The 25,826-nt window shown below is 48.9% G+C and overlaps 2 protein-coding genes across 9 annotated transcripts in view; both read right to left on the bottom strand.

The window, feature by feature from the left end:
* LOC130193128 (DNA-directed RNA polymerase II subunit RPB1-like) overlaps window positions 1–25,826 on the bottom strand; it is a 65,391-nt gene that overhangs the window by 32,331 nt on the left and 7,234 nt on the right. For 4 of the 5 annotated variants that reach the window (XM_056413483.1, XM_056413488.1, XM_056413484.1 and 1 more), the window contains one exon: window positions 12,598–12,685. The exons of the other annotated variant lie outside the window; for it this stretch is intronic. The gene's annotated coding sequence lies outside the window, so the exon portion shown is untranslated. Of the gene's footprint in view, window positions 1–12,597; window positions 12,686–25,826 lie in introns of those variants that run through there. 5 annotated transcript variants of the gene reach the window in all.
* Window positions 43–12,717, bottom strand: cops2 (COP9 signalosome subunit 2). Of its 4 annotated transcripts, none has more exons than XM_056413493.1 (13): window positions 12,494–12,717; window positions 11,772–11,885; window positions 11,624–11,701; window positions 11,415–11,540; window positions 11,248–11,337; window positions 11,099–11,179; window positions 10,829–11,003; window positions 8,046–8,224; window positions 6,500–6,552; window positions 6,102–6,199; window positions 5,283–5,365; window positions 1,275–1,333; window positions 43–741 (listed from the first exon to the last, which is right to left on the bottom strand). In XM_056413493.1, exons 1-13 carry the CDS (start codon window positions 12,551–12,553, stop codon window positions 597–599), a joined length of 1,341 nt encoding a protein of 446 aa, XP_056269468.1. In that variant the 5' UTR covers window positions 12,554–12,717; the 3' UTR covers window positions 43–596. The 4 variants fall into 4 exon arrangements, with proteins under 4 accessions (XP_056269468.1, XP_056269465.1, XP_056269464.1 ...); XM_056413490.1 differs by having other exon boundaries at window positions 12,500–12,660; XM_056413489.1 differs by having other exon boundaries at window positions 11,102–11,179; window positions 12,494–12,659.

Here is a 25,826-nt window from a genome sequence, read left to right as displayed (position 1 = left end):
GACACGTCTTCATGTCTCGACTCAGTCAACAGAATCCTTGAGTGCCGAGAGAAATCTGTTTATTACCAACAGGCAACAGAATACATTAAAATAGTGTGTACACTTTCATACACATTTAGGACTTTTTTTTTTCTTTTCTTTTTTTAAACAACTAAAGCGTTTGTGTGTTGCACATGGAAGAATCTGCCAATCAGGAACATAAAAAAACAACAGAGAAATAAGTGCCCTCTCATCACGACAACACAACACTGAGCACGTGTTCCTGGAGCCTTCTTCACGCCTTCTTCACGTCTTCTTTACGTCTTCTTTACGTCTTCTTCACGCCTTCTTTACGCCTTCTTTATGTCTTCTTCACGTCTTCTTCACACCTTCTTTACGTCTTCTTTACGCCTTCTTCACGCCTTCTTCACGTCTTCTTCACGTCTTCTTCACACCTTCTTTACGTCTTCTTTACGCCTTCTTTACGCCTTCTTCACGCCTTCTTCACGTCTTCTTTACGCCTTCTTTACGCCTGAAATCCTGTGCTGTGTATCTTGTCTCAGAGAATGTTGCAGTGGCCTATGTTGTGGATGTGTCCCACGTGTCTCTGGTGGCCATCATGTGAGCTTGCTCACGATGGCCTGGTTGAGCGAGTTCAGCTGATTTGTCCATTTGTCCAGCGCGGTGTAGCGAGCCCCGCCCCTCTTCTGGTAGTCCAGCTCCAGCAGCTGGTTCACTTGGTCGATTCGCCCGTGGATTGTGCTGAAAAAGAGACGGAAATAAAGTCAGCACTAAAGACACAGACATTGCAATAAAAATACATTTTTAAAACAATGTAATTAAGCTCCGATAGTTGATGATTGAAATGTTGCTTCTACGTTTTCTAGTCTTCTTCTAGAACTGTGCATCTCATTTGGTAAATTGAGGGATGATGCACAAAAGAAAGTGAAACAAATATTTGGCATAATTTATTGAGAACACCTAATATGAAACATTAAAGAAAAATTAAACATGGAAGTAAATAAAAAAAATAAAAAAAATAAAAAAAAGTGGTGTCAATAAAAAAAATGCTCAAAGAATAATCCTGTTGCCTGTCAGAGCACGACGTGATGCTATCAGATATGTTGTGTTCCTGTCCAGGATCAGCTGCGTGAACCTGTAAGCAGCAGAACTACCAGAACCCGAGGACATGTCTCTGGACTCTGGACTCGTACCACGACGCTTGGAAGCCAGAGAATGCAAAGAATGAGGAACTGAGACACATTACAGGAAGGAAGTTCTTTGTTTCAACGTACTTATCCAGAATGCACTGCACCAGCAAACTCTCCACGTCACACACATCGATGTTCAGCTCCTGCAACACAACAGACCACATGGGGAGCATGTCAGCATGTCAGAGAGGACCACGTCTCAGTGAGAGGAACAGAGAGAGGACCAGAGAGGACCAGAGAGAGGACCACAGAGAAGACCAGAGAGGACCACGTCTCAGTGAGAGGACCAGAGAGAGGACCACAGAGGACCACAGAGAAGACCACAGAGGACCAGAGAGAGGACCACGTCTCAGTGAGAGGAACAGAGAGAGGACCAGAGAGGACCAGAGAGGACTAGAGAGAGGACCACAGAGGACCAGAGAGGACCACGTCTCAGTGAGAGGACCAGAGAGAGGACCACAGAGGACCACAGAGAAGACCAGAGAGGACCAGAGAGGACCAGAGAGGACCACGTCTCAGTGAGAGGAACAGAGAGAGGACCAGAGAGGAACAGAGAGAGGACCACAGAGAAGACCAGAGAGGACCAGAGAGGACCACGTCTCAGTGAGAGGACCAGAGAGAGGACCACAGAGAAGACCAGAGAGGACCACAGAGGACCAGAGAGGACCACGTCTCAGTGAGAGGACCAGAGAGAGGACCACAGAGAAGACCAGAGAGGACCACAGAGAGGACCAGAGAGGACCAGAGAGGACCAGAGAGGACTAGAGAGGACCAGAGAGGACTAGAGAGGACCAGAGAGGACCACGTCTCAGTGAGAGGACCAGAGAGAGGACCACAGAGGACCAGAGAGGACCACGTCTCAGTGAGAGGACCAGAGAGGACTAGAGAGGACCAGAGAGGACTAGAGAGGACCAGAGAGGACTAGAGAGGACCACGTCTCAGTGAGAGGACCAGAGAGGACCAGAGAGGACTAGAGAGGACCAGAGAGGACCAGAGAGGACTAGAGAGGACCAGAGAGGACTAGAGAGGACTAGAGAGGACCAGAGAGGACTAGAAAGGACTAGAGAGGACTAGAGAGGACCAGAGAGGACCAGAGAGGACCAGAGAGGACCACGTCTCAGTGAGAGGACCAGAGAGAGGACCACAGAGAAGACCAGAGAGGACCAGAGAGGACCACGTCTCAGTGAGAGGACCAGAGAGAGGACCACAGAGAAGACCAGAGAGGACCACAGAGGACCAGAGAGGACCACAGAGAAGACCAGAGAGGACCAGAGAGGACTAGAGAGGACCAGAGAGGACCAGAGAGGACCAGAGAGGACCAGAGAGGACTAGAGAGGAGACCAGAGAGAGGAGACCAGAGAGGACCAGAGAGGACCAGAGAGGACCAGAGAGGACCACAGAGAGGACCAGAGAGGACTAGAGAGGACCAGAGAGGACCAGAGAGGACCAGAGAGGAAGAGGACCAGAGAGGACCAGAGAGGACCAGAGAGGACCAGAGAGGACCAGAGAGGACCAGAGAGGACCAGAGAGGACCAGAGAGGACCAGAGAGGACCAGAGAGGACCAGAGAGGACCAGAGAGGACCAGAGAGGACCAGAGAGGACCAGAGAGGACCAGAGAGGACCAGAGAGGACCAGAGAGGACCAGAGGACCAGAGAGGACCAGAGAGGACCAGAGGACCAGAGAGGACCAGAGAGAGGAGACCAGAGAGGACCAGAGAGGACCAGAGAGGACCAGAGAGGACCAGAGAGGACCAGAGAGGACCAGAGAGGACCAGAGAGGACCAGAGAGGACCAGAGAGGACCAGAGAGGACCAGAGAGGAGACCAGAGAGGACCAGAGAGGACCAGAGAGGACCAGAGAGGACCAGAGAGGACCAGAGAGGACCACGTCTCAGTGAGAGGACCAGAGAGGACCAGAGAGGACCAGAGAGGACCAGAGAGGACCAGAGAGAGGAGACCAGAGAGGACCAGAGAGGACCAGAGAGGACCAGAGAGGACCAGAGAGGACCAGAGAGAGGAGACCAGAGAGGACCAGAGAGGACCAGAGAGAGGAGACCAGAGAGGACCAGAGAGGACCAGAGAGGACTATAGAGGACCAGAGAGGACTAGAGAGGACCAGAGAGGACCAGAGAGGACCACAGAGGACCAGAGAGGACTAGAGAGGACCAGAGAGGACCAGAGAGGACTAGAGAGGACCAGAGAGGACTAGAGAGGACCAGAGAGGACCACGTCTCAGTGAGAGGACCAGAGAGGACTAGAGAGGACCACGTCTCAGTGAGAGGACCAGAGAGGACCACGTCTCAGTGATAGGACCAGAGAGAGGACCACGTCTCAGTGAGAGGACCAGAGAGGACCAGAGAGGACCACAGAGAGGACCAGAGAGGACCAGAGAGGACCACGTCTCAGTGAGAGGACCAGAGAGAGGACCACAGAGGACCAGAGAGGACCACAGAGAAGACCAGAGAGAAGACCACAGAGAGGACCAGAGAGGACTAGAGAAGACCACAGAGAGGACCAGAGGACCAGAGAGGACCAGAGAGACTAGAGGTAGGACCAGAGAGACTAGAGGCAGGACCAGAGAGACTAGAGGCAGGACCAGAGAGGACCACGTCTCAGTGAGAGGACCAGAGAGGACTAGAGAGGACCAGAGAGGACTAGAGAGGACTAGAGAGGACCAGAGAGGACGAGAGAGGACTAGAGAGGACCAGAGAGGACTAGAGGACCAGAGAGGACCAGAGAGGACCAGAGAGGACCAGAGAGGACCAGAGAGGACTAGAGAGGACCAGAGAGGACTAGAGAGGACCAGAGAGGACTAGAGAGGACCACATCTCAGTGAGAGGACCAGAGAGGACTAGAGAGGACTAGAGAGGACCAGAGAGGACCAGAGAGGACCAGAGAGGACTAGAGAGGACTAGAGAGGACCAGAGAGGACTAGAGAGGACCAGAGAGGACCACGTCTCAGTGAGAGGACCAGAGAGGACTAGAGAGGACCAGAGAGGACCAGAGAGGACCAGAGAGGACCAGAGAGGACGAGAGAGGACCACAGAGGACCAGAGAGGACCACAGAGAAGACCAGAGAGAGGACCACAGAGAAGACCAGAGAGAGGACCACAGAGAAGACCAGAGAGAGGACCAGAGAGGACCACAGAGAGGACCACAGAGAGGACCAGAGATGACCAGAGAGGACCAGAGAGGACTAGAGAGGACTAGAGAGGACCAGAGAGGACTAGAGAGGACTAGAGAGGACGAGAGAGGACCAGAGAGGACTATAGAGGACCAGAGAGGACTAGAGAGGACCACATCTCAGTGAGAGGACCAGAGAGGACCAGAGAGGACTAGAGAGGACCAGAGAGGACCAGAGAGGACCAGAGAGGACCAGAGAGGACCAGAGAGGACTAGAGAGGACTAGAGAGGACCAGAGAGGACCAGAGAGGACCAGAGGACTAGAGAGGACCAGAGAGGACTATAGAGGACCAGAGAGGACTAGAGAGGACCAGAGAGGACTAGAGAGGACCACATCTCAGTGAGAGGACCAGAGAGGACTAGAGAGGACTAGAGAGGACCAGAGAGGACTAGAGAGGACCAGAGAGGACCAGGTCTCAGTGAGAGGACTAGAGAGGACCAGAGAGGACCAGGTCTCAGTGAGAGGACCAGAGAGGACTAGAGAGGACCAGAGGACTAGAGAGGACCAGAGAGGACTAGAGAGGACCAGAGAGGACCAGAGAGGACCAGAGAGGACTAGAGAGGACCAGAGAGGACCAGAGAGGACCAGAGAGGACTAGAGAGGACCAGAGAGGACTAGAGAGGACCAGAGAGGACTAGAGAGGACCAGAGAGGACTAGAGAGGACTAGAGAGGACCAGAGAGGACTAGAGAGGACCAGAGAGGACCAGAGAGGACTAGAGAGGACCAGAGAGGACTAGAGAGGACTAGAGAGGGTAGTTTTTTCCATGACTTTTTCAGGTTTTCCATGACCGTACGGGCCAAACCAAAGCTGTCGCTGCCGTCCCATCACATGCTCCCCCTACGATTGGCTCTCAGTGAGTCAGCGCCACGGCCCCCCCCCCCCATGCTCATGACCACATGGACTCACCTTAGAAATGAAGGGGATGTGTATCCTGGTGTACGGCTTGATGAGTTTGATCAGCACTTGAGTTCTGATGTTCCTCAGGAGTTCTGAAACACACACAGGCCGTCTTATTGGGAGTCTGCACACAGCGCCCGGGCCGCCCCCCCCTCAGCCACCGGGCCGCCCCCCCCTCGGTCACCGGGTCGCCCCCCCATCAGCCACCGGGTCACCCCCCCCTCAGCCACCGGGTCGCCCCCCCTCAGTCACCGGGTCGCCCCCTCAGTCACCGGGCCCCCTCAGTCACCGGGTCACCCCCTCAGCCACCGGGTCGCCTCGCCACCGGGTCGCACCTCGGTCACCGGGTCACCCCCTCAGTCACCGGGTCGCCCCCTCAGTCACCGGGTCACCCCTCGGTCACCGGGTCGCCCCTCAGTCACCGGGTCACACCTCAGTCACCGGTCGCCCCCTCAGTCACCGGGTCGCCCCTCAGTCACCGGGTCACCCCTCAGTCACCGGGTCACCCCCCTCAGTCACCGGGTCGCCCCCTCAGCCACCGGGCCGCCCCCTCAGCCACCGGGCCCCCCTCAGTCACCGGGTCACCCCTCAGTCACCGGGTCACCCCCTCAGTCACCGGGTCGCCCCTCAGCCACCGGGCCGCCTCAGCCACCGGGCCGCCTCAGCCACCGGGCCGCCTCAGTCACCGGGCCCCTCAGTCACCGGGGTCGCCCCCCTCAGTCACCGGGTCACCCCTCGGTCACCGGGTCGCCCCCTCAGTCACCGGGTCACCCCTCAGTCACCGGGTCACCCCCCCCTCAGCCACCGGGCCGCCCCCTCAGCGCTCACCTTCGATGTGCTCCCGGATGAAGGGGTCGTCCATTATGTTGCTGTGGTTCGTCTTCAAGATCTTCTCAAATTCAGTGATGTCATTGTTCTGGTATGCACTGGAAAACACACAGGGCCGTGAGAGCAGTGTGTGTGTGTGTGTGTGTGTCCACAGGAACAACAGCATCACGCTACACCTTCATAACACTGATAGACACGGAGGGTCAAACGTTCCTCCTTCTTGTTTTAACGACTCCTGCTCCTCAGATGCTCTGAGTGTTCATCGTGACTCACTGACTCAGTTTAGTCGTGTTCACTGTCAATAAGTCTGGGTGGTCTCAAGACTCTCGTTTCTCTTTAATGACATTAAGACATAAAGATAAAGACATTAAGACATTTAGGACATGGTGTGTTCTCACCTGACTAAGTTCGTCATGGCTAAGATCTCCGGGTCATTTTTGTACGGTTTTGCCTGGAGAAAAAAACATGAAACGTTTCATCACTAAAACTTTAAATAAGTGAATGACATGAAGACTATGACATGTCCCCTGATGAAGACTATGACATGTCCCATGATGAAGACTATGACATGTCTCCTGATGAAGACTATGACATGTCCCCTGATGAAGACTATGACATGTCCCCTGATGAAGACTATGACATGTCCCCTGATGAAGACTATGACATGTCTCCTGATGAAGACTATGACATGTCCCCTGATGAAGACTATGACATGTCCCCTGATGAAGACTATGACATGTCCCCTGATGAAGACTATGACATGTCCCATGATGAAGACTATGACATGTCCCCTGATGAAGACTATGACATGTCTCCTGATGAAGACTATGACATGTCCCCTGATGAAGACTATGACATGTCCCCTGATGAAGACTATGACATGTCCCCTGATGAAGACTATGACATGTCCCATGATGAAGACTATGACATGTCTCCTGATGAAGACTATGACATGTCCCCTGATGAAGACTATGACATGTCTCCTGATGAAGACTATGACATGTCCCCTGATGAAGACTATGACATGTCCCCTGATGAAGACTATGACATGTCCCCTGATGAAGACTATGACATGTCTCCTGATGAAGACTATGACATGTCTCCTGATGAAGACTGACATGTCCCCTGATGAAGACTATGACATGTCTCCTGATGAAGACTATGACATGTCCCCTGATGAAGACTATGACATGTCTCCTGATGAAGACTATGCCATGTCCCCTGATGAAGACTATGACATGTCCCCTGATGAAGACTATGACATGTCTCCTGATGAAGACTATGACATGTCCCCTGATGAAGACTATGACATGTCCCCTGATGAAGACTATGACATGTCTCCTGATGAAGACTATGACATGTCTCCTGATGAAGACTATGACATGTCCCCTGATAAAGACTATGACATGTCTCCTGATGAAGACTATGACATGTCCCCTGATGAAGACTATGACATGTCCCCTGATGAAGACTATGACATGTCTCCTGATGAAGACTATGACATGTCCCCTGATGAAGACTATGACATGTCCCCTGATGAAGACTATGACGTCTCCTGATGAAGACTATGACATGTCCCCTGATGAAGACTATGACATGTCCCCTGATGAAGACTATGACATGTCTCCTGATGAAGACTATGACATGTCTCCTGATGAAGACTATGACATGTCCCCTGATGAAGACTATGACATGTCCCCTGATGAAGACTATGACATGTCCCCTGATGAAGACTACACTCCTTCAGGCTCAGTGTTCTAGCTAAAACCTTGTGTCTTTATTCCCCTCTCGTCCTCTCGGGTTCATACGGCGGTGCAGAGACGTTCCCCATAACGTTCCCCATAACGTTCCCCTGAGCGTTCCCCATAACGTTCCCCTGAGCGTTCCCCATAACGTTCCCCTGAGCGTTCCCCATAGCGTTCCCAGAGCGTTCCCGGCGCTCACCTCCTGGGAGTCGAAGGGGTTGATGCCAGACTTCATCAGCATGTTGGCGAGCACCAGGTACTTCAGGCACGTCGTCCTCCTCGGGCTGCCGGACTCGTCGTAGTTCTTGAAGGCCTCAAAGAAGTCCGTGTGAGCCTTCTCAAACTCACCCTCCCTCAGATGCATCTTGCCCCCGCACTCTGAGGAGAGGAGGAGGAGAGGAGAGGAGGAGAGGAGGAGGAGGAGAGGAGGAGAGCAGAGGAGAGGAGAGGAGCAGAGGAGGAGAGGAGGGGAGGAGGAGAAGAGCAGAGGAGAGGAGGAGATGGGGGGGAGAGCAGAGGAGGAGGAGCGGAGGAGGAGAGCAGAGGAGGAGAGGAGGAGAGGAGGAGGAGCGGAGGAGGAGAGCAGAGGAGGAGCGGAGGAGGATCAGAGGTCATTCAGTTGCTGGTCGCGCTGCCTCAGGACCACAGCCTGTCTCTCAGCCCGTCTCTCAGCCCGTCTCTCAGCCCGTCTCTCAGCCCGTCTCTCATCCCGTCTCTCATCCCGTCTCTCATCCCGTCTCTCATCCCGTCTCTCATCCTGTCTCTCATCCTGTCTCTCATCCTGTCTCTCAGCCTGTCTCTCATCCTGTCTCTCATCCTGTCTCTCAGCCTGTCTCTCATCCTGTCTGTCATCATGTCTCTCATCCTGTCTCTCATCCTGTCTCTCAGCGTGTCTCTCATCCTGTCTGTCATCATGTCTCTCATCCTGTCTCTCATCCTGTCTCTCATCCTGTCTCTCATCCTGTCTCTCATCCTGTCTCTCATCCTGTCTCTCAGCGTGTCTCTCATCCTGTCTGTCATCATGTCTCTCATCCTGTCTGTCATCATGTCTCTCATCCTGTCTGTCATCATGTCTCTCATCCTGTCTCTCATCCTGTCTGTCATCATGTCTCTCATCCTGTCTCTCATCCTGTCTCTCATCCTGTCTCTCAGCCTGTCTCTCATCCTGTCTCTCAGCCTGTCTCTCATCCTGTCTCTCAGCGTGTCTCTCATCCTGTCTGTCATCCTGTCTCTCATCCTGTCTCTCAGCCTGTCTCTCATCCTGTCTCTCATCCTGTCTCTCAGCGTGTCTCTCATCCTGTCTCTCAGCCTGTCTCTCAGCCTGTCTCTCAGCGTGTCTCTCATCCTGTCTCTCATCCTGTCTCTCATCCTGTCTCTCATCCTGTCTCTCATCCTGTCTCTCAGCCTGTCTCTCAGCCTGTCTCTCAGCCTGTCTCTCAGCCTGTCTCTCAGCCTGTCTCTCATCCTGTCTCTCATCCTGTCTCTCAGCCTGTCTCTCAGCCTGTCTCTCATCCTGTCTCTCAGCCTGTCTCTCATCCTGTCTCTCATCCTGTCTCTCAGCGTGTCTCTCATCCTGTCTCTCAGCCTGTCTCTCAGCCTGTCTCTCATCCTGTCTCTCATCCTGTCTCTCATCCTGTCTCTCATCCTGTCTCTCATCCCGTCTCTCATCCCGTCTCTCATCCCGTCTCTCAGCTGTCAGCCCGTCTCTCATCCCGTCTCTCAGCCTGTCTCTCATCCTGTCTCTCATCCTGTCTCTCAGCCTGTCTCTCATCCTGTCTCTCATCCTGTCTCTCATCCTGTCTCTCAGCCTGTCTCTCATCCTGTCTCTCATCCTGTCTCTCATCCTGTCTCTCATCCTGTCTCTCATCCTGTCTCTCATCCTGTCTCTCAGCCTGTCTCAGTGTCTCAGCCTCTCTCAGCCTGTCTCTCATCCTGTCTCTCATCCTGTCTCTCATCCTGTCTCTCATCCCGTCTCTCATCCCGTCTCTCATCCCGTCTCTCATCCCGTCTCTCAGCCCGTCTCTCATCCCGTCTCTCAGCCCGTCTCTCAGCCCGTCTCTCATCCTGTCTCTCAGCCTGTCTCTCATCCTGTCTCTCATCCTGTCTCTCAGCCTGTCTCTCAGCCTGTCTCTCATCCTGTCTCTCATCCTGTCTCTCAGCCTGTCTCTCAGCCTGTCTCTCAGCCTGTCTCTCAGCCTGTCTCTCAGCGTGTCTCTCAGCCTGTCTCTCAGCCTGTCTCTCAGCCTGTCTCACAGCGTGTCTCTCATCCTGTCTCTCAGCCTGTCTCTCAGCCTGTCTCTCAGCCTGTCTCTCATCCTGTCTCTCAGCCTGTCTCTCATCCTGTCTCTCAGCCTGTCTCACAGCCTGTCTCTCATCCTGTCTCTCAGCCTGTCTCTCAGCCTGTCTCTCAGCCTGTCTCTCAGCCTGTCTCTCAGCCTGTCTCTCAGCCTGTCTCTCATCCTGTCTCTCAGCCTGTCTCTCAGCCTGTCTCTCAGCCTGTCTCTCAGCCTGTCTCTCATCCTGTCTCTCAGCGTGTCTCTCAGCGTGTCTCTCAGCCTGTCTCTCAGCCTGTCTCTCAGCCTGTCTCACAGCGTGTCTCTCATCCTGTCTCTCAGCCTGTCTCTCAGCCTGTCTCTCAGCCTGTCTCTCATCCTGTCTCTCAGCCTGTCTCTCAGCCTGTCTCTCATCCTGTCTCTCAGCCTGTCTCTCATCCTGTCTCTCAGCCTGTCTCTCAGCCTGTCTCTCAGCCTGTCTCTCAGCCTGTCTCTCAGCCTGTCTCTCAGCGTGTCTCTCATCCTGTCTCTCAGCCTGTCTCTCAGCCTGTCTCTCAGCGTGTCTCTCATCCTGTCTCTCAGCCTGTCTCTCAGCATGTCTCTCATCCTGTCTCTCAGCCTGTCTCTCAGCCTGTCTCTCAGCCTGTCTCTCAGCCTGTCTCTCAGCCTGTCTCTCAGCCTGTCTCTCAGCCTGTCTCACAGCCCGTACCTCTGATGACGCCCATGATGAGCGGGTGGGGGATGGCTGACTTGATGTGCAGCGACTGCTCGTACAGAGCCTTCAGCTTCTTGTTGTTCTTCTGGGCCGTGTACATCTGGATCTCCAGGGCGTAGATCTCCAGCAGCTGCGTTCCCTTCTTCAGGTCGTCCTCCCCGTCGTCCGTCTGAGAGGAGACAGCGAGCTCAGATCAACACTGCGACCACAGGGAGTCGGAGTCAACGGGCGGCCGGCTGCAGAGGAGGAGCGATGTCTGCTTACTACCTGACACGACTGGTGCAGCTGCCTCAGGATCTTCTGCAGCTTGCCGTACTCCTCCCTCTCCAGGTACAGCTTCCCCAGCTGCAGGAGACAGAACATCATGACACTCCTCCTGCTCCCCGGGGGCACACCTGCAGCCGAGCCCGTACCTTTGTGTTCGTCTTAAACCACAATCGGTCATTCTTTGCATCCTTCAAAGCCTCCAGCGTGGTTTCGTAGAACTCCTGCAGTAAGTCCATCTGGCAACACAAGAGATGAGTTCAGAGACGGCCGACCTCCCCAGAGCCGCTTCCCGCCCCGCAGCCTCCACCCAGACCTGTTTGGAGGTGGAGATGTAGTCCAGAATAGAGTTGATGGACTTCTCAGAGTAGTTCCTCGTGACGGCACTTCTGATGTACGTCAGCAGCTGCTTGTACCTGTTCATCATCTCCGGGAAGTTAGTCTGCAGGGGGAGACATCAAGAAAACCACTTCTCAAGAACCTGTGTCCGGTTGAAACAGAGCCCGGCACATGTGTGGCGCCTACCAGCTTGAAGTTGATTTTGATCATCTGTTTCAATGCTTTGAAGCCCCATTCTCCTTTTTCTCCTTCCAGCTCCAAGACCTGAGCAGAGAGAGCCGTCAGAGCTTCATGAGGACGACATACCAGCACAGGCCACTGGGGACCACTGCACCTTCTGGAAGCTGCAGAGAGCCGCTTTGGGATCGTCCTCCTTCAAGGCTTTGGAGTTGTAGTACTGGTTCTCAAGGTCCACGTTGGGTTCGGAGTTACTGTCCTCTGAGTATTCCTGAACGTAAGCACATAATCATGTCAAAGTTCAAATCGAAAAATCCAGCTCTGACTAAAGACATCCGAAATGTTTAGCTATCTAACCCGAATATGGGGGAACGAATCGCCCCTGAACGCACCGCCTATGTGGAGCCGCGAGCCCCTGAACGCACCGCCTATGTGGAGCCGCGAGCCCCTGAACACACCGCCTATGTGGAGCCGCGAGCCCCTGAACAGACCGCCTATGTGGAGCCGCGAGCCCCTGAACGCACCGGCTCGGTGGAGCCGCGCGCTCCCGCCATGGCGTGCTCTCTAGCGGGGTGGTTAGCTTTTCGCGCCTGCAGTTGAAGCCCCAACGGGCAGCTGGGCGCATGGACCACCTTTCAGCCTCCAGAGCGGGTAATGCGTGTTAGGATGAGCCAGCTGCTTAAGGCCAGCGGCCCAAACCAACCGTGATTAGCCGTTAGGAAGCTAACGTAAGTCATACGCTGCCAGCTTGTATGTTAGCAACAAGCTAACTAGCTAAACAGCTAACACCAGCTAGCCGCCCTACCGAACATTAAGCTCGCGCACAACGGACACAAACGGTTGAAATATATAAAGCACAAAGTAAATAATTTCAGTTACAGATACCAGGTCGTAATCTTCTTCGTCGTCGCACATGAAATCGTCCTCCATGTCGGACATCTTGGTGCCGTCCTCGCTGCTCGGGGCGGGGGGGCCGTCGGGAGTCCGGCCTGCGCAGCGCGTCGAGCTGGCTGTGTTCCGGCGGGGAGGCGCGGCGCCGCGGGCCGCCGGCAGGGGGCGCTGTGGGGTCAGCTGCGGCGGGGACCAGAGTTATTATTAGAGTTCCGGTTACATCATCCCAAAGTAATGCATAACATTACTCAACCACAACTGTGTGTCGGTTTGTTTACATATTCGAATTTAGTTGGTAATCTTGTTATATTATATTTTGTAGTATATATTCTGTATTTAAATTTGCAGTTTTATCATAAATATTTGTTTAAAAGTACTGTTTATTGTTTTTATTATTTTATTGTTTTAACCTATGTTTATTGTTATGGACCTTAAACTTGGTCAACTCCCTGGTGTGTTCAACGGTATGGCAAATAAACAACTCTGACATAATGGCTGCTTTCACAAATTTCAGCTTGCATTAATAATGTATCTATCTCTATATCTCTCTATCTCTCTCTATATATCTCTCTATTCAATTCAATTCAGTTTATTTGTATAGCCCAATTTCACAAATTACAAATTTGTCTCGGAGTGCTTTACAATCTGTACACATAGACATCCCTGCCCCAAAACCTCACATCGGACCAGGAAAAACTCCCAAATAACCCTTCAGGGGGAAAAAAGGGAAGAAACCTGGAGGAGAGCAACAGAGGAGGATCCCTCTCCAGGATGGACAGAACAATAGATGTAATGTGTACAGAAGGACAGATTTAGAGTTAAAATACATTCAATGAATATGACAGAGTGTATGAATAGTTCATAGTAGGCATATTCCACGATGGAGACCTCCACGATCCATCAGGCAGATGGCGGTGGGGAGGAGGAGTGGGCGGAGTCTCAACAGGACAGTGGCGTAGTCATGAGCAGGAATTCCACGACCCAGACGATCCATCAGGCAGATAGGATCTATGCCGTCTCATAGGGTCCGATGACCCCATGAGACGTGAAGTCACAAGGACTCCGGGGAGAAAGCAGAGTTAGTAACGTGTGATTGAGAGATGAAAATTCATCCCTAAGGAGAGAAAAAAGGAGATAGGTACTCAGTGCATCCTAAACGTCCCCCGGCAGCTATAAGCCTATAGCAGCATATCAAGGGGCTGGACCAGGTGAACCTGATTCAGCCCTAACTATAAGCTCTGTCAAAGAGGAAGGTCTTAAGTCTACTCTTAAACGAGGTGACTGTGTCTGCCTCCCGGACTGAAATTGGAAGCTGGTTCCATAAAGAGGAGCTTGATAACTAAAGGCTCTGGCTCCCATTCTACTTTTTAAGACTCTAGGAACTACAAGTAGTCCCGCATTTAGTGAGCGTAGCTCTCTAGTGGGGCAATATGGTACGACAAGCTCCTTAAGATATGATGGAGCATCACCAATCAAGGCTTTGTAGGTTAAGAGAAGAATTTTAAAAGTGATTCTTGATTTTACTGGGAGCCAGTGCAGAGCAGCTAGTGCAGGAGTGATGTGATCTCTTTTCTTAGTTTTAGTGAGAACACGAGCTGCAGCATTCTGGATCAACTGGAGGGACCTAAGAGACTTATAGAGCAGCCTGATCATAAGGAGTTGACTTAAGAGACTTATAGAGCAGCCTGCTAATAAGGAGTTGCAGTAATCCAGTCTCGAAGTAACGAACGCGTGAACCAATTTTTCTGCATCTTTTTGAGACAAGATGTGCCTGATTTTTGAAATATTACGTAGATGAAAGAATGCAGTCCTTGAGATTTGCTTTACGTGGGAGTTAAAGGACAAGTCCCGATCAAAGATAACGCCAAGATTCTTTACAGTGGTGTTGGATGCTAGGGCAATGCCGTCTACAGAATCCACATCACCAGATAATTGATCTCTGAGGTGCTCAGGGCCGATTAAAATTACTTCGGTTTTGTCTGAGTTTAACATCAAGAAGTTGCAGGTCATCCATGTTTTATGTCTTTAAGACATGCTTGAATCTTACAGAGTTGGTTGCTCTCCTCTGGTTTTATCGATAAATATAGTTGAGTGTCATCTGCATAACAATGAAAGTTTATGGAGTGTTTCCTGATAATATTGCCCAAAGGAAGCATGTATAAGGTAAATAAAATTGGTCCAAGCACAGAACCTTGTGGAACTCCGTGATTAACGTTGGTGGTTATCGGCGTCATCGTTTACAAATACAAACTGAGATCGAGCTGATAAATAGGATTTAAACCAAATTAGTGCCGTGCCTGAAATGCCAATCGACTGCTCCAGTCTCTGTAACAGGATGTCATGGTCAATGGTGTCGAATGCAGCACTAAGGTCTAACAAGACCAGGACAGAGAGAGTCCTTTATCTGCTGCCATTAAGAGGTCATTTGTAATTTTCACCAGTGCCGTCTCGGTGCTGTGGTGTTTCTAAATCCTGATTGAAATTTCTCAAATAAACTATTATGATGTAGAAAGTCGCACAACTGATTTGCACCACTTTCTCAAGGATCTTGGAGAGGAAGGGGAGGTTAGAGATCGGTCTGTAGTTAGCCAATACCTCTGGATCCAGAGTGGGCTTCTTCAGGAGAGGTTTAATAACAGCCACCTTGAAGGAGTGTGGTACGTGGCCTGTTAGCAGAGACACATTGATAATATCTAATAGAGAGCCGCCAATTAAAGGCAAAACGTCTTTAAGCAGCCTCGTCGGGATGGGGTCTAAGAGACAGGTAGACGTGTTCGAAGTAGAAACCGTTGAAAATAATCTATATCTATATATCTCTCTCTATATCTCTATATCTCTCTATCTCTATATCTCTATCTCTCTATATATCTCTCTATCTATATCTCTATATCTCTATATCTCTCTCTCTCTATATCTCTCTATATCTCTATATTTCTATATCTCTATCTCTCTCTATATATCTATATATATCTCTATCTCTATATCTCTATCTCTCTATCTCTCTATATATCTCTCTATCTCTATCTCTATCTCTCTCTATATATCTCTCTATCTCTATATCTCTCTATTTCTATATCTCTATATCTCTCTATCTCTATATCTCTCTCTATCTATATCCATCCCTCTATCTATCAGTAATGAAGAGCGTGCTCCAGGTTCATTGGACACCTTTCGAGACGTTCCAGGCTCATGACTCTTCTCAGTGCTCACACATTTCCAATCGAGGTGGTGAGGAGGTCTCAGATCTCAGACTCAAGCAAACATATCAGCTAAATGTAATTAAAGTATTTAAATTCGCACATTACTGGTTATTCCAAAACTAACCATACTGGATAAGATTATTATGTTTTGCATATACTAAATCTTTATCTGTAAAATAACTGGTCACCATGAATGTCAAATAAGTAAAGATACAGTATCCAGAAATACAGTAAACACATTGGAAGTGTTAAGAATATAAAATGCATACTTAGTCCCCCATGTCCCTCGCTTTGCATTAAGGCTGACACCAAACTGTGTGTCCTTCTATGACATTAGGGCTCTGACCAGAGAGAACAGCTCATACTCAGCTCACCCACATGGAACATACTGTCACTGCTGGATAAGAAGCACAGATACTGTAGGAACAAACACTTCTTGACCTCGGCCAGAAGATGACATCCACACAGGGAAGATAATCAGGAACTCTGTGCAACCCCTGGCTCTGACCTCATCCTGACCGCTCAGTCATAGAATTGAGATTTAAATAAGAGCCGTACCTGTCACCATCAAAGAATTTGTTTATGAAAGCAACAGATAGTTTCAATGCCTTTTAGTTTCTATTATATTAAAGAAACTGCACAGCTCCTGCTTTAGATGGAGAACAACACACACACACACTGATTATGATGATGGCGAGAAGATCGTGAGCCCAGAGGGTGGGACCACCCTGAGCTCCATCAGAAGGTGTTCAAAGTCTAAACCAGGAACACCTCCATCTGTTTTAACCAACCAGTGCTGCTGTCGTGAGCCCAGAGGGTGGGACCACCCTGAGCTCCACCCTGAGCTCCACCCTGAGCTCCACCCTGAGCTCCAACGATGAGACGGACAAAGATTAAACCGAGTGACGTCTCCATCTATATTATCTAATCACGCTTGCTCTTAAAGATATAAAGAGTCATGTTCTCCTGGAGAACTCCAGTCTGTTACTGAACGATGCTTTGAGCTGACTCCATCAGGCCCGTGCTGCACGTTAAATGTTTTGTGTCTTTGAGACTTTTGTTCTACCACACTTAATTAAATCCACTTTGTTTTGAATTTTACTTTGCCGTCCTGGTCATCTTTTCCCAACCTTCGACAGAAGGGAACAAGAACATCACAAGTGAATACATATTGAGTAAATATTGAGTTAATTTCCACCACTGAACAATTCCCATGAACTCCATTTGTGTGCGTCCCAAGACGTCCTCTGGGTCCTAGAGGACTTCCTCCATGTCGGACATCTTGGTGCCGTCCTCGCTGCTCGGGGCGGGGGCCGTCAGTCCGGCCTGCGCGCGTCGAGCTGGCTGTGTTCCGGGGGGGAGGCGCGGCGCCGGGGGCCCGCCGGCAGCGCTGTTCAGCTGCGGGGGGACCAGAGTTATTATTAGAGTTCCGGTTACATCATCCCAAAGTAATGATAACATTACTAAACCCACAACTGTTTTCGGTTTGTTTACATATTCGTTTAGTTGGTAATCTTGTTATATTATATTTTGTAGTATATATTCTGTATTTAAATTTGCAGTTTTATCATAAATATTTGTTTAAAAGTACTGTTTATTGTTTTATTATTTTATTGTTTTAACCTATGTTTATTGTTATGGACCTTAAACTTGGTCAACTCCTGGTGTGTTCAACGGTATGGCAAATAAACAACTCTGACATAATGGCTGCTTTCAAAATTTCAGCTTGCATTAATAATGTATCTATCTCTATATCTCTATCTCTCTCTATATATCTCTATTCAATTCAATTCAGTTTATTTGTATAGCTCAATTTCACAAATTACAAATTTGTCTCAGTGCTTTACAATCTGTACACATAGACATCCCTGCCCCAAAACCTCACATCGGACCAGGAAAAACTCCCAAATAACCCTTGAGGGGAAAAAGGAAGAAACAGGGAGGAGAGCACCAGAGGAGGACCCCTCCCCAGGATGGACAGATGCAATAGATGTAATGTGTACAGAAGGACAGATTTAGAGTTAAAATACATTCAATGAATATGACAGAGTGTATGAATAGTTCATAGTAGGCATATTCCACGATGGAGCCCCCCACGCTCCATCAGGCAGATGGGGGGGGGGAGGAGGAGTGGGGGGAGTCTCAACAGGACAGCGGCGTAGTCATGAGCAGGAATTTACGACCCAGACGATCCATCAGGCAGATAGATTTATCCCGCCTCATGGGGCCCGATGACCCCATGAGAGGGAAGTCAAAAGGACTCCGGGAGAAAGCAGAGTTAGTAAGGGTGATTGAGAGATGAAAATTCATCCTTAAGGAGAGAAAAAGAGGAGATAGGTACTCAGTGCATCCTAAACGCCCCCGGCAGCTATAAGCCTATAGCAGCATATCAAGGGGCTGGACCAGGGCAAACCTGATTCAGCCCTAACTATAAGCTCTGTCAAAGAGGAAGGTCTTAAGTCTACTCTAAACGAGGTGACTGTGTCTGCCTCCCGGACTGAAATTGGAAGCTGGTTCCATAAAAGAGGAGCTTGATAACCAAAGGCTCTGGCTCCCATTCTACTTTTTAAGACTCTAGGAACTACAAGTAGTCCCGCATTTAGTGAGCGAGCTCTAGTGGGGCAATATGGTACGACAAGCTCCTTAAGATATGATGGAGCATCACCAATCAAGGCTTTGTAGGTTAAGAGAAGAATTTTAAAAGTGATTCTTGATTTTACTGGGAGCCAGTGCAGAGCAGCTAGTGCAGGAGTGATGTGATCTCTTTCTTAGTTTTAGGGAAAAAATTTCTGGATCAACTGAGGGCCCAAGAGATTTATTAGAGCAGCCTGCTAATAAGGAGTTGCAGTAACCAGAAAACCCAAAATTTTTCTGCATCTTTTGAGACAAGATGTGCCTGATTTTGAAATATTACGAGATGAAAGAATGCAGTCCTTGAGATTTGCTTTACGTGGGAGTTAAAGGACAAGTCCCGATCAAAGATAACGCCAAGATTCTTTGCAGTGGTGTTGGATGCCAGGGCAATGCCGCACAGAATCCACATCACCAGATAATTGATCTCTGAGGTGCTCAGGGCCGATTAAAATTACTTCGGTTTTGTCTGAGTTTAACATCAAGAAGTTGCAGGTCATCCATGTTTTTATGTCTTTAAGACATGCTTGAATTTTACAGAGTTGGTTGCCCCCTCTGGTTTTATCGATAAATATAGTTGAGTATCATCTGCATAACAATGAAAGTTTATGGAGTGTTTCCTGGAAATATTGCCCAAAGGAAGCATGTATAAGGTAAATAAAATTGGTCCAAGCACAGAACCTTGTGGAACTCCGTGATTAACGTTGGTGGTTATCGAGGCGCCATCGCTACAAATACAAACTGAGATCGATCTGATAAATAGGATTTAAACCAAATTAGTGCCGTGCCTGAAATGCCAATCGACTGCTCCAGTCTCTGTAACAGGATGTCATGGTCAATGGTGTCGAATGCAGCACTAAGGTCTAACAAGACCAGGACAGAGAGGAGTCCTTTATCTGCTGCCATTAAGAGGTCATTTGTAATTTTCACCAGTGCCGCCTCGGTGCTGTGGTGTTTTCTAAACCCTGAGTGAAATTTCTCAAATAAACTATTATGATGTAGAAAGTCGACAACTGATTTCACCACTTTCTCAAGGATCTTGGAGAGGAAGGGAGGTTAGAGATCGGTCTGTAGTTAGCCAATACCTCTGGATCCAGAGTGGGCTTCTTCAGGAGAGGTTTAATAACAGCCACCTTGAAGGAGTGTGGTACGTGGCCTGTTAGCAGAGACACATTGATAATATCTAATAGAGAGCCGCCAATTAAAGGCAAAACGTCTTAAGCAGCCTCGCGGATGGGGTCCAAGAGACAGGTAGATTGCAAATTAAAAAATCTATCTTATATTTTCTCTTTTCTCTATATCCTCTATCTCTATATCTCTATTTTCATATCTCTCTATCTTTCTCTATATCTCTATACTCTTTCTCTAATTTTCTCTATTCTCTATATTTTTTATCTCTATTTTCTATATTCTATTTATCTCTTTTTATATCTCTATTTTTATTTTTTTTCTCTATTTTTTTATCCCCCTTTTTTTTATCTCTTTTCTCTATATCTCTCTATTTCTATATCTCTATATCTCTCTATCTCTATATCTCTCTCTATCTATATCCATCCCTCTATCTATCAGTAATGAAGAGCGTGCTCCAGGTTCATTGGACACCTTTCGAGACGTTCCAGGCTCATGACTCTTCTCAGTGCTCACACATTTCCAATCGAGGTGGTGAGGAGGTCTCAGATCTCAGACTCAAGCAAACATATCAGCTAAATGTAATTAAAGTATTTAAATTCGCACATTAAGGTTATTCCAAAACTAACCATACTGGATAAGATTATTATGTTTTGCATATACTAAATCTTTATCTGTAAAATAACTGGTCACCATGAATGTCAAATAAGTAAAGATACAGTATCCAGAAATACAGTAAACACATTGGAAGTGTTAAGAATATAAAATGCATACTTAGTCCCCCATGTCCCTCGCTTTGCATTAAGGCCCCGAAGCACCAAACTGTGTGTCCTTCTATGACATTAGGGCTCTGACCAGAGAGAACAGCTCATACTCAGCTCACCCACATGGAACATACTGTCACTGCTGGATAAGAAGCACAGATACTGTAGGAACAAACACTTCTTGACCTCGGCCAGAAGATGACATCCACACAGGGAAGATAATCAGGAACTCTGTGCAACCCTTGGCTCTGACCTCATCCTGACGCTCAGTCGTAGAATTGAGATTTAAATAAGAGCCGTACCTGTCACCTCAAAGAATTGTTTATGAAAGCAACAGATAGTTTCAAAGCCTTTTAGTTTCTATTATATTAAAGAAACTGCACAGCTCCTGCTTTAGATGGAGAACAACACACACACACTGATTATGATGATGAGAAGATCGTGAGCCAAGAGGGTGGGACCACCCTGAGCTCCATCAGAAGGTGTTCAAAGTCTAAACCAGGAACACCTCCATCTGTTTTAAACCAAGAGCTCCACCCTGACAGCTCCACCCTGAGCTCCAACGATGAGACGGACAAAGATTAAACCGAGTGACGCTCCATCTATATTATCTAATCACGCTGCTCTTAAAGATATAAAGAGTCATGTTCTCCTGAGAACTCCAGTCTGTTATCGAACGATGCTTTGAGCTGACTTCATCCAGGCCCGTGCTGCACGTGTCAACTCCTATGATCAGGCTGCTCTATAAGTCTCTTAGGTCAACCCCATGATCAGGCTGCTCTATAAGTCCTTGTCAACCCTATGATCAGGCTGCTCTATAAGTCTCTAGGTCAACTCCCATTATCAGGCTGCTCTATAAGTCTCTTAGGTCAACCCCTTATGACCAGGCTGCTCCATAAGTCCTTGTCAACCCCCACATCAGGCTGCCCATAAGTCCTTGGTCAACCCCATTATCAGGCTGCCCATAAGTCCTGTCAACCCCATGATCAGGCTGCCCCATGTCCTTAGTCAACCCCACATCAGGCTGCTCTATAAGTCTCTTAGGTCAACCCCCAAGACATCAGGCTGCCCATAAGTCCTTAGGTCAACCCCACATCAGGCTGCCCTATAAGTCCTTAGTCAACCCCACATCAGGCTGCTCCATAAGTCCCTTAGGTCAACCCTTATTATCAGGCTGCTCCATAAGTCCTTGTCAACCCTGACATCAGGCTGCTTCCATAAGTCCTTTAGGTCAACCCCATCAGGCTGCCCTATAAGTCTCTGTCAACCCCATGATCAGGCTGCTCTATAAGTCTCCTTGTCAACCCCACATCAGGCTGCTCTATAAGTCTCTTGTCAACCTTATTATCAGGCTGCTCTATGTCTCTTAGGTCAACTCCTATTATCAGGCCTCTATAAGTCTCTTGTCAACCCCTATGATCAGGCTGCCCCATAAGTCCTTAAGTCAACCCCACATCAGGCTGCTCCATAAGTCTCTGTCAACCCCACATCAGGCTGCCCCATAAGTCTCCTTGTCAACCCACATCAGGCTGCCCCATAAGTCCTTAGGTCAACCCTTATCAGGCTGCTCCATAAGTCTCAGGTCAACTCCCACATCAGGCTGCTCCCATGTCCTGTCAACCCTTACATCAGGCTGCCCATAAGTCCCAGGTCAACCCCACATCAGGCTGCTCCATAAGTCCTTGGTCAACCCCACATCAGGCTGCTCCATAAGTCCTTGTCAACCCACATCAGGCTGCCCATAAGTCCTTAGTCAACCCCACATCAGGCTGCTCCATAAGTCTCAGGTCAACCCACATCAGGCTGCCCTAAGTCTCAGGTCAACCCCACATCAGGCTGCTCTATGTCTCTTAGGTCAACTCCCATCAGGCTGCTCTATAAGTCCTTTAGGTCAACCCTTATTATCAGGCTGCTCTATAAGTCTCTTGTCAACCCCACATCAGGCTGCTCTATAAGTCTCTTAGGTCAACCCCATTATCAGGCTGCTCCATAAGTCCTTAGGTCAACCCCATTATCAGGCTGCCCTATAAGTCCTTGTCAACCCCCACATCAGGCTGCCCATAAGTCCTTAGGTCAACCCTTATTATCAGGCTGCTCCATAAGTCCTTGTCAACCCCACATCAGGCTGCTCTATAAGTCTCCTTAGGTCAACCCCACATCAGGCTGCTCCATAAGTCTCTTAGGTCAACTCCCACATCAGGCTGCTCTATAAGTCTCAGGTCAACCCCACATCAGGCTGCCCATGTCCTTAGGTCAACCCCATCAGGCTGCCCCATAAGTCCTTAGTCAACCCCACATCAGGCTGCCCCATAAGTCCTTAGTCAACCCCACATCAGGCTGCCCATAAGTCTCTTAGGTCAACCCCACATCAGGCTGCCCCATAAGTCCTTGTCAACCCCACATCAGGCTGCTCTATAAGTCTCTTTAGGCAACCTTATTATCAGGCTGCTCTATAAGTCTCTTAGGTCAACCTTATTATCAGGCTGCTCTATAAGTCTCTAGGTCAACTCCATGATCAGGCTGCTCTATAAGTCTCTTAGGTCAACTCCTTACATCAGGCTGCCTATAAGTCTCTTAGGTCAACTCCTTATTATCAGGCTGCTCTATAAGTCTCTTAGGTCAACTCCTTATTATCAGGCTGCTCTATAAGTCTCTTAGGTCAACCCCATCAGGCTGCTCATAAGGTCAACTCCCAACCCCAGGCTGCTCTATAAGTCTCTTAGGTCAACCCCATGATCAGGCTGCCATAAGTCCTTAGGTCAACCCCACATCAGGCTGCTCAGTCAACTTCAACCCATGATCAGGCTGCTCTATAAGTCTCTTAGGTCAACTCCATTATCAGGCTGCTCTATAAGTCTAGGTCAACTCCTTATTATCAGGCTGCTCTATAAGTCCTTAGGTCAACTCCCACATCAGGCTGCCCATAAGTCCTTAGGTCAACCCCCACATCAGGCTGCTCTAAGTCTCTGGGTCAACCCTTATTATCAGGCTGCTCTATAAGTCTCTTGTCAACTCCTTATTATCAGGCTGCTCTATAAGTCTCTTTAAGTCAACTCCTTATGATCAGGCTGCTCTATAAGTCTCTTAGGTCAACCCCATTATCAGGCTGCTCTATAAGTCTCTTTAGTCAACTCCCACATCAGGCTGCTCCATAAGTCCTTAGGTCAACCCCATTATCAGGCTGCCCCATAAGTCCTTAGGTCAACCCCACATCAGGCTGCTCCATAAGTCTCCTTGTCAACCCCACATCAGGCTGCCCAAGTCTCCCTAGGTCAACCCACATAAGTCCTTAGGTCAACCCCTATGATCAGGCTGCCCCATAAGTCTCTGTCAACTCCCCACATCAGGCTGCCCCATAAGTCCTAGGTCAACCCCATGATCAGGCTGCTCTATAAGTCTCTTAGTCAACCCCACATCAGGCTGTCTATAAGTCCTTAGGTCAACTCCATCAGGCTGCTCTATAAGTCTCTTAGGTCAACCCTTATTATCAGGCTGCTCATAAGTCTCTTAGGTCAACCCTTATTATCAGGCTGCTCTATAAGTCTCTTAGGTCAACTCCTTTATCAGGCTGCTCTATAAGTCCTTAGGTCAACTCCTTACATCAGGCTGCTCTATAAGTCTCTTAGGTCAACCCCCACATCAGGCTGCCCCATAAGTCTCTTGTCAACTCCTTATGATCAGGCTGCTCTATAAGTCTCCAGGGTCAACCTTATGATCAGGCTGCTCTATGTCTCCTTAGTCAACCCTATCAGGCTGCTCATAAGTCTCTTAGTCAACTCCTTACATCAGGCTGCCCATAAGTCTCTTGTCAACTCCATCAGGCTGCCCATAAGTCCTTAGGTCAACCCCCACATCAGGCTGCTCTATAAGTCTCTTAGGTCAACTCCTTATGATCAGGCTGCTCAAGTCTCTAGGTCAACCCTTACATCAGGCTGCTCTATAAGTCTCTTAGGTCAACTCCCACATCAGGCTGCTCATAAGTCTCTTAGGTCAACCCCACATCAGGCTGCTCCATAAGTCTCTTGTCAACCCCTTATGATCAGGCTGCTCATAAGTCTTAGGTCAACCTTATGATCAGGCTGCTCCATAAGTCTCTAGGTCAACTCCTTATTATCAGGCTGCTCTATAAGTCTCTTAGGTCAACCCTTATTATCAGGCTGCTCTATAAGTCCTTAGGTCAACTCCCATCAGGCTGCTCTATAAGTCTCTTAGGTCAACCCCACATCAGGCTGCCTATAAGTCTCTTAGGTCAACCCCACATCAGGCTGCTCCATAAGTCTCTGTCAACCCCACATCAGGCTGCTCCATAAGTCTCCTAGGGTCAACCCCACATCAGGCTGCTCTATAAGTCTCTTAGGTCAACCCACATCAGGCTGCTCTATAAGTCCTTAGTCAACCCCACATCAGGCTGCCCTATAAGTCCTTAAGTCAACCCTTATGATCAGGCTGCCCTATGTCCTTAGGTCAACCCCACATCAGGCTGCTCTATAAGTCCTTAGGTCAACCCTTACATCAGGCTGCCTATAAGTCCTTAGTCAACCCATTATCAGGCTGCTCTATAAGTCTCTGTCAACTTTATTATCAGGCTGCTCTATAAGTCTCTTAGGTCAACTCCTTATTATCAGGCTGCTCTATAAGTCTCTTAGTCAACTCCCCACATCAGGCTGCCCCATAAGTCCTTAGGTCAACCCCATTATCAGGCTGCTCCATAAGTCTCTTGTCAACCCCACATCAGGCTGCCTCATAAGTCCTTAGGTCAACCCCACATCAGGCTGCCCCATAAGTCCTTGTCAACCCTTACATCAGGCTGCTCCATAAGTCCTTAGGTCAACCCCATTATCAGGCTGCTCCATAAGTCTCTTGGTCAACCCCATCAGGCTGCTCTATGTCCTTAGTCAACCCCACATCAGGCTGCCCCATAAGTCCTGTCAACCCCACATCAGGCTGCCCCATAAGTCCCTCAGGTCAACCCCACATCAGGCTGCTCTATGTCTCTTAGGTCAACCCCACATCAGGCTGCTCCATAAGTCTCTAGGTCAACCCCACATCAGGCTGCCCATAAGTCCTTAGGTCAACCCATCAGGCTGCTCTATGTCTCTTGGTTCCAGTTGATCCAGTGCTGGTGGTTTCACTAAAACTGGAGTTTTGTGGGTTTTGTGGTAGTTGAATCACTTTTTTTTTTAATGTTGATTGGTGATTCAATCAAGGGGGGTTTTAATTGACTAGGTACACTAAAGGGGTGGTTTAGGCGGGAAAATTTTTTTGCAGGGGGGTGAGAGGTCTTTTAAATTTTTTTAATTTTCAATTTTGAAAGTTTGAAATTAATAAAAAAATATTTATGATTTAAATTATTTTTTTTATCTGACCTATTTTTTAAAACCGCAAGGGGGGTCTTGTAGTCTTAGTTTATGTTTTGATCAGAGTTGTGATCGGCCCCCCATGGATATGGAGGGCACCAAGTCCTGAGGGTAAAAAAAAAGGGAACTCAAAATTTATAGTTATAATAATTATAATGGTATTATTTCAGTCTAGAAATATTAGGTTTTGGCATGTATATCACAAAAAAGGCAGAACAAGAGATATATTTAAGCCCGCAGT

This window comes from Pseudoliparis swirei, chromosome 4 (genome assembly GCF_029220125.1).
Source record: "Pseudoliparis swirei isolate HS2019 ecotype Mariana Trench chromosome 4, NWPU_hadal_v1, whole genome shotgun sequence".
NCBI lineage: Eukaryota > Metazoa > Chordata > Actinopteri > Perciformes > Liparidae > Pseudoliparis > Pseudoliparis swirei.
The sequence above is the reverse complement of the archived record's forward strand: the minus strand, read 5'-3'. Positions and strand labels throughout refer to the sequence as shown.

Coding starts and splice junctions, on each gene's coding strand:
- cops2 (XM_056413493.1), bottom strand. CDS start 12,553: ATGTCCGACATGGAGGACGATTTCATGTGCGACGACGAAGAAGATTAC. Junction 11,702..11,771: donor CTCTCTGCAGCTTCCAGAAG/GTGCAGTGGTCC, acceptor CTCTCTGCTCAG/GTCTTGGAGCTGGAAGGAGA. Junction 11,541..11,623: donor TCAAAATCAACTTCAAGCTG/GTAGGCGCCACA, acceptor CTCCCCCTGCAG/ACTAACTTCCCGGAGATGAT.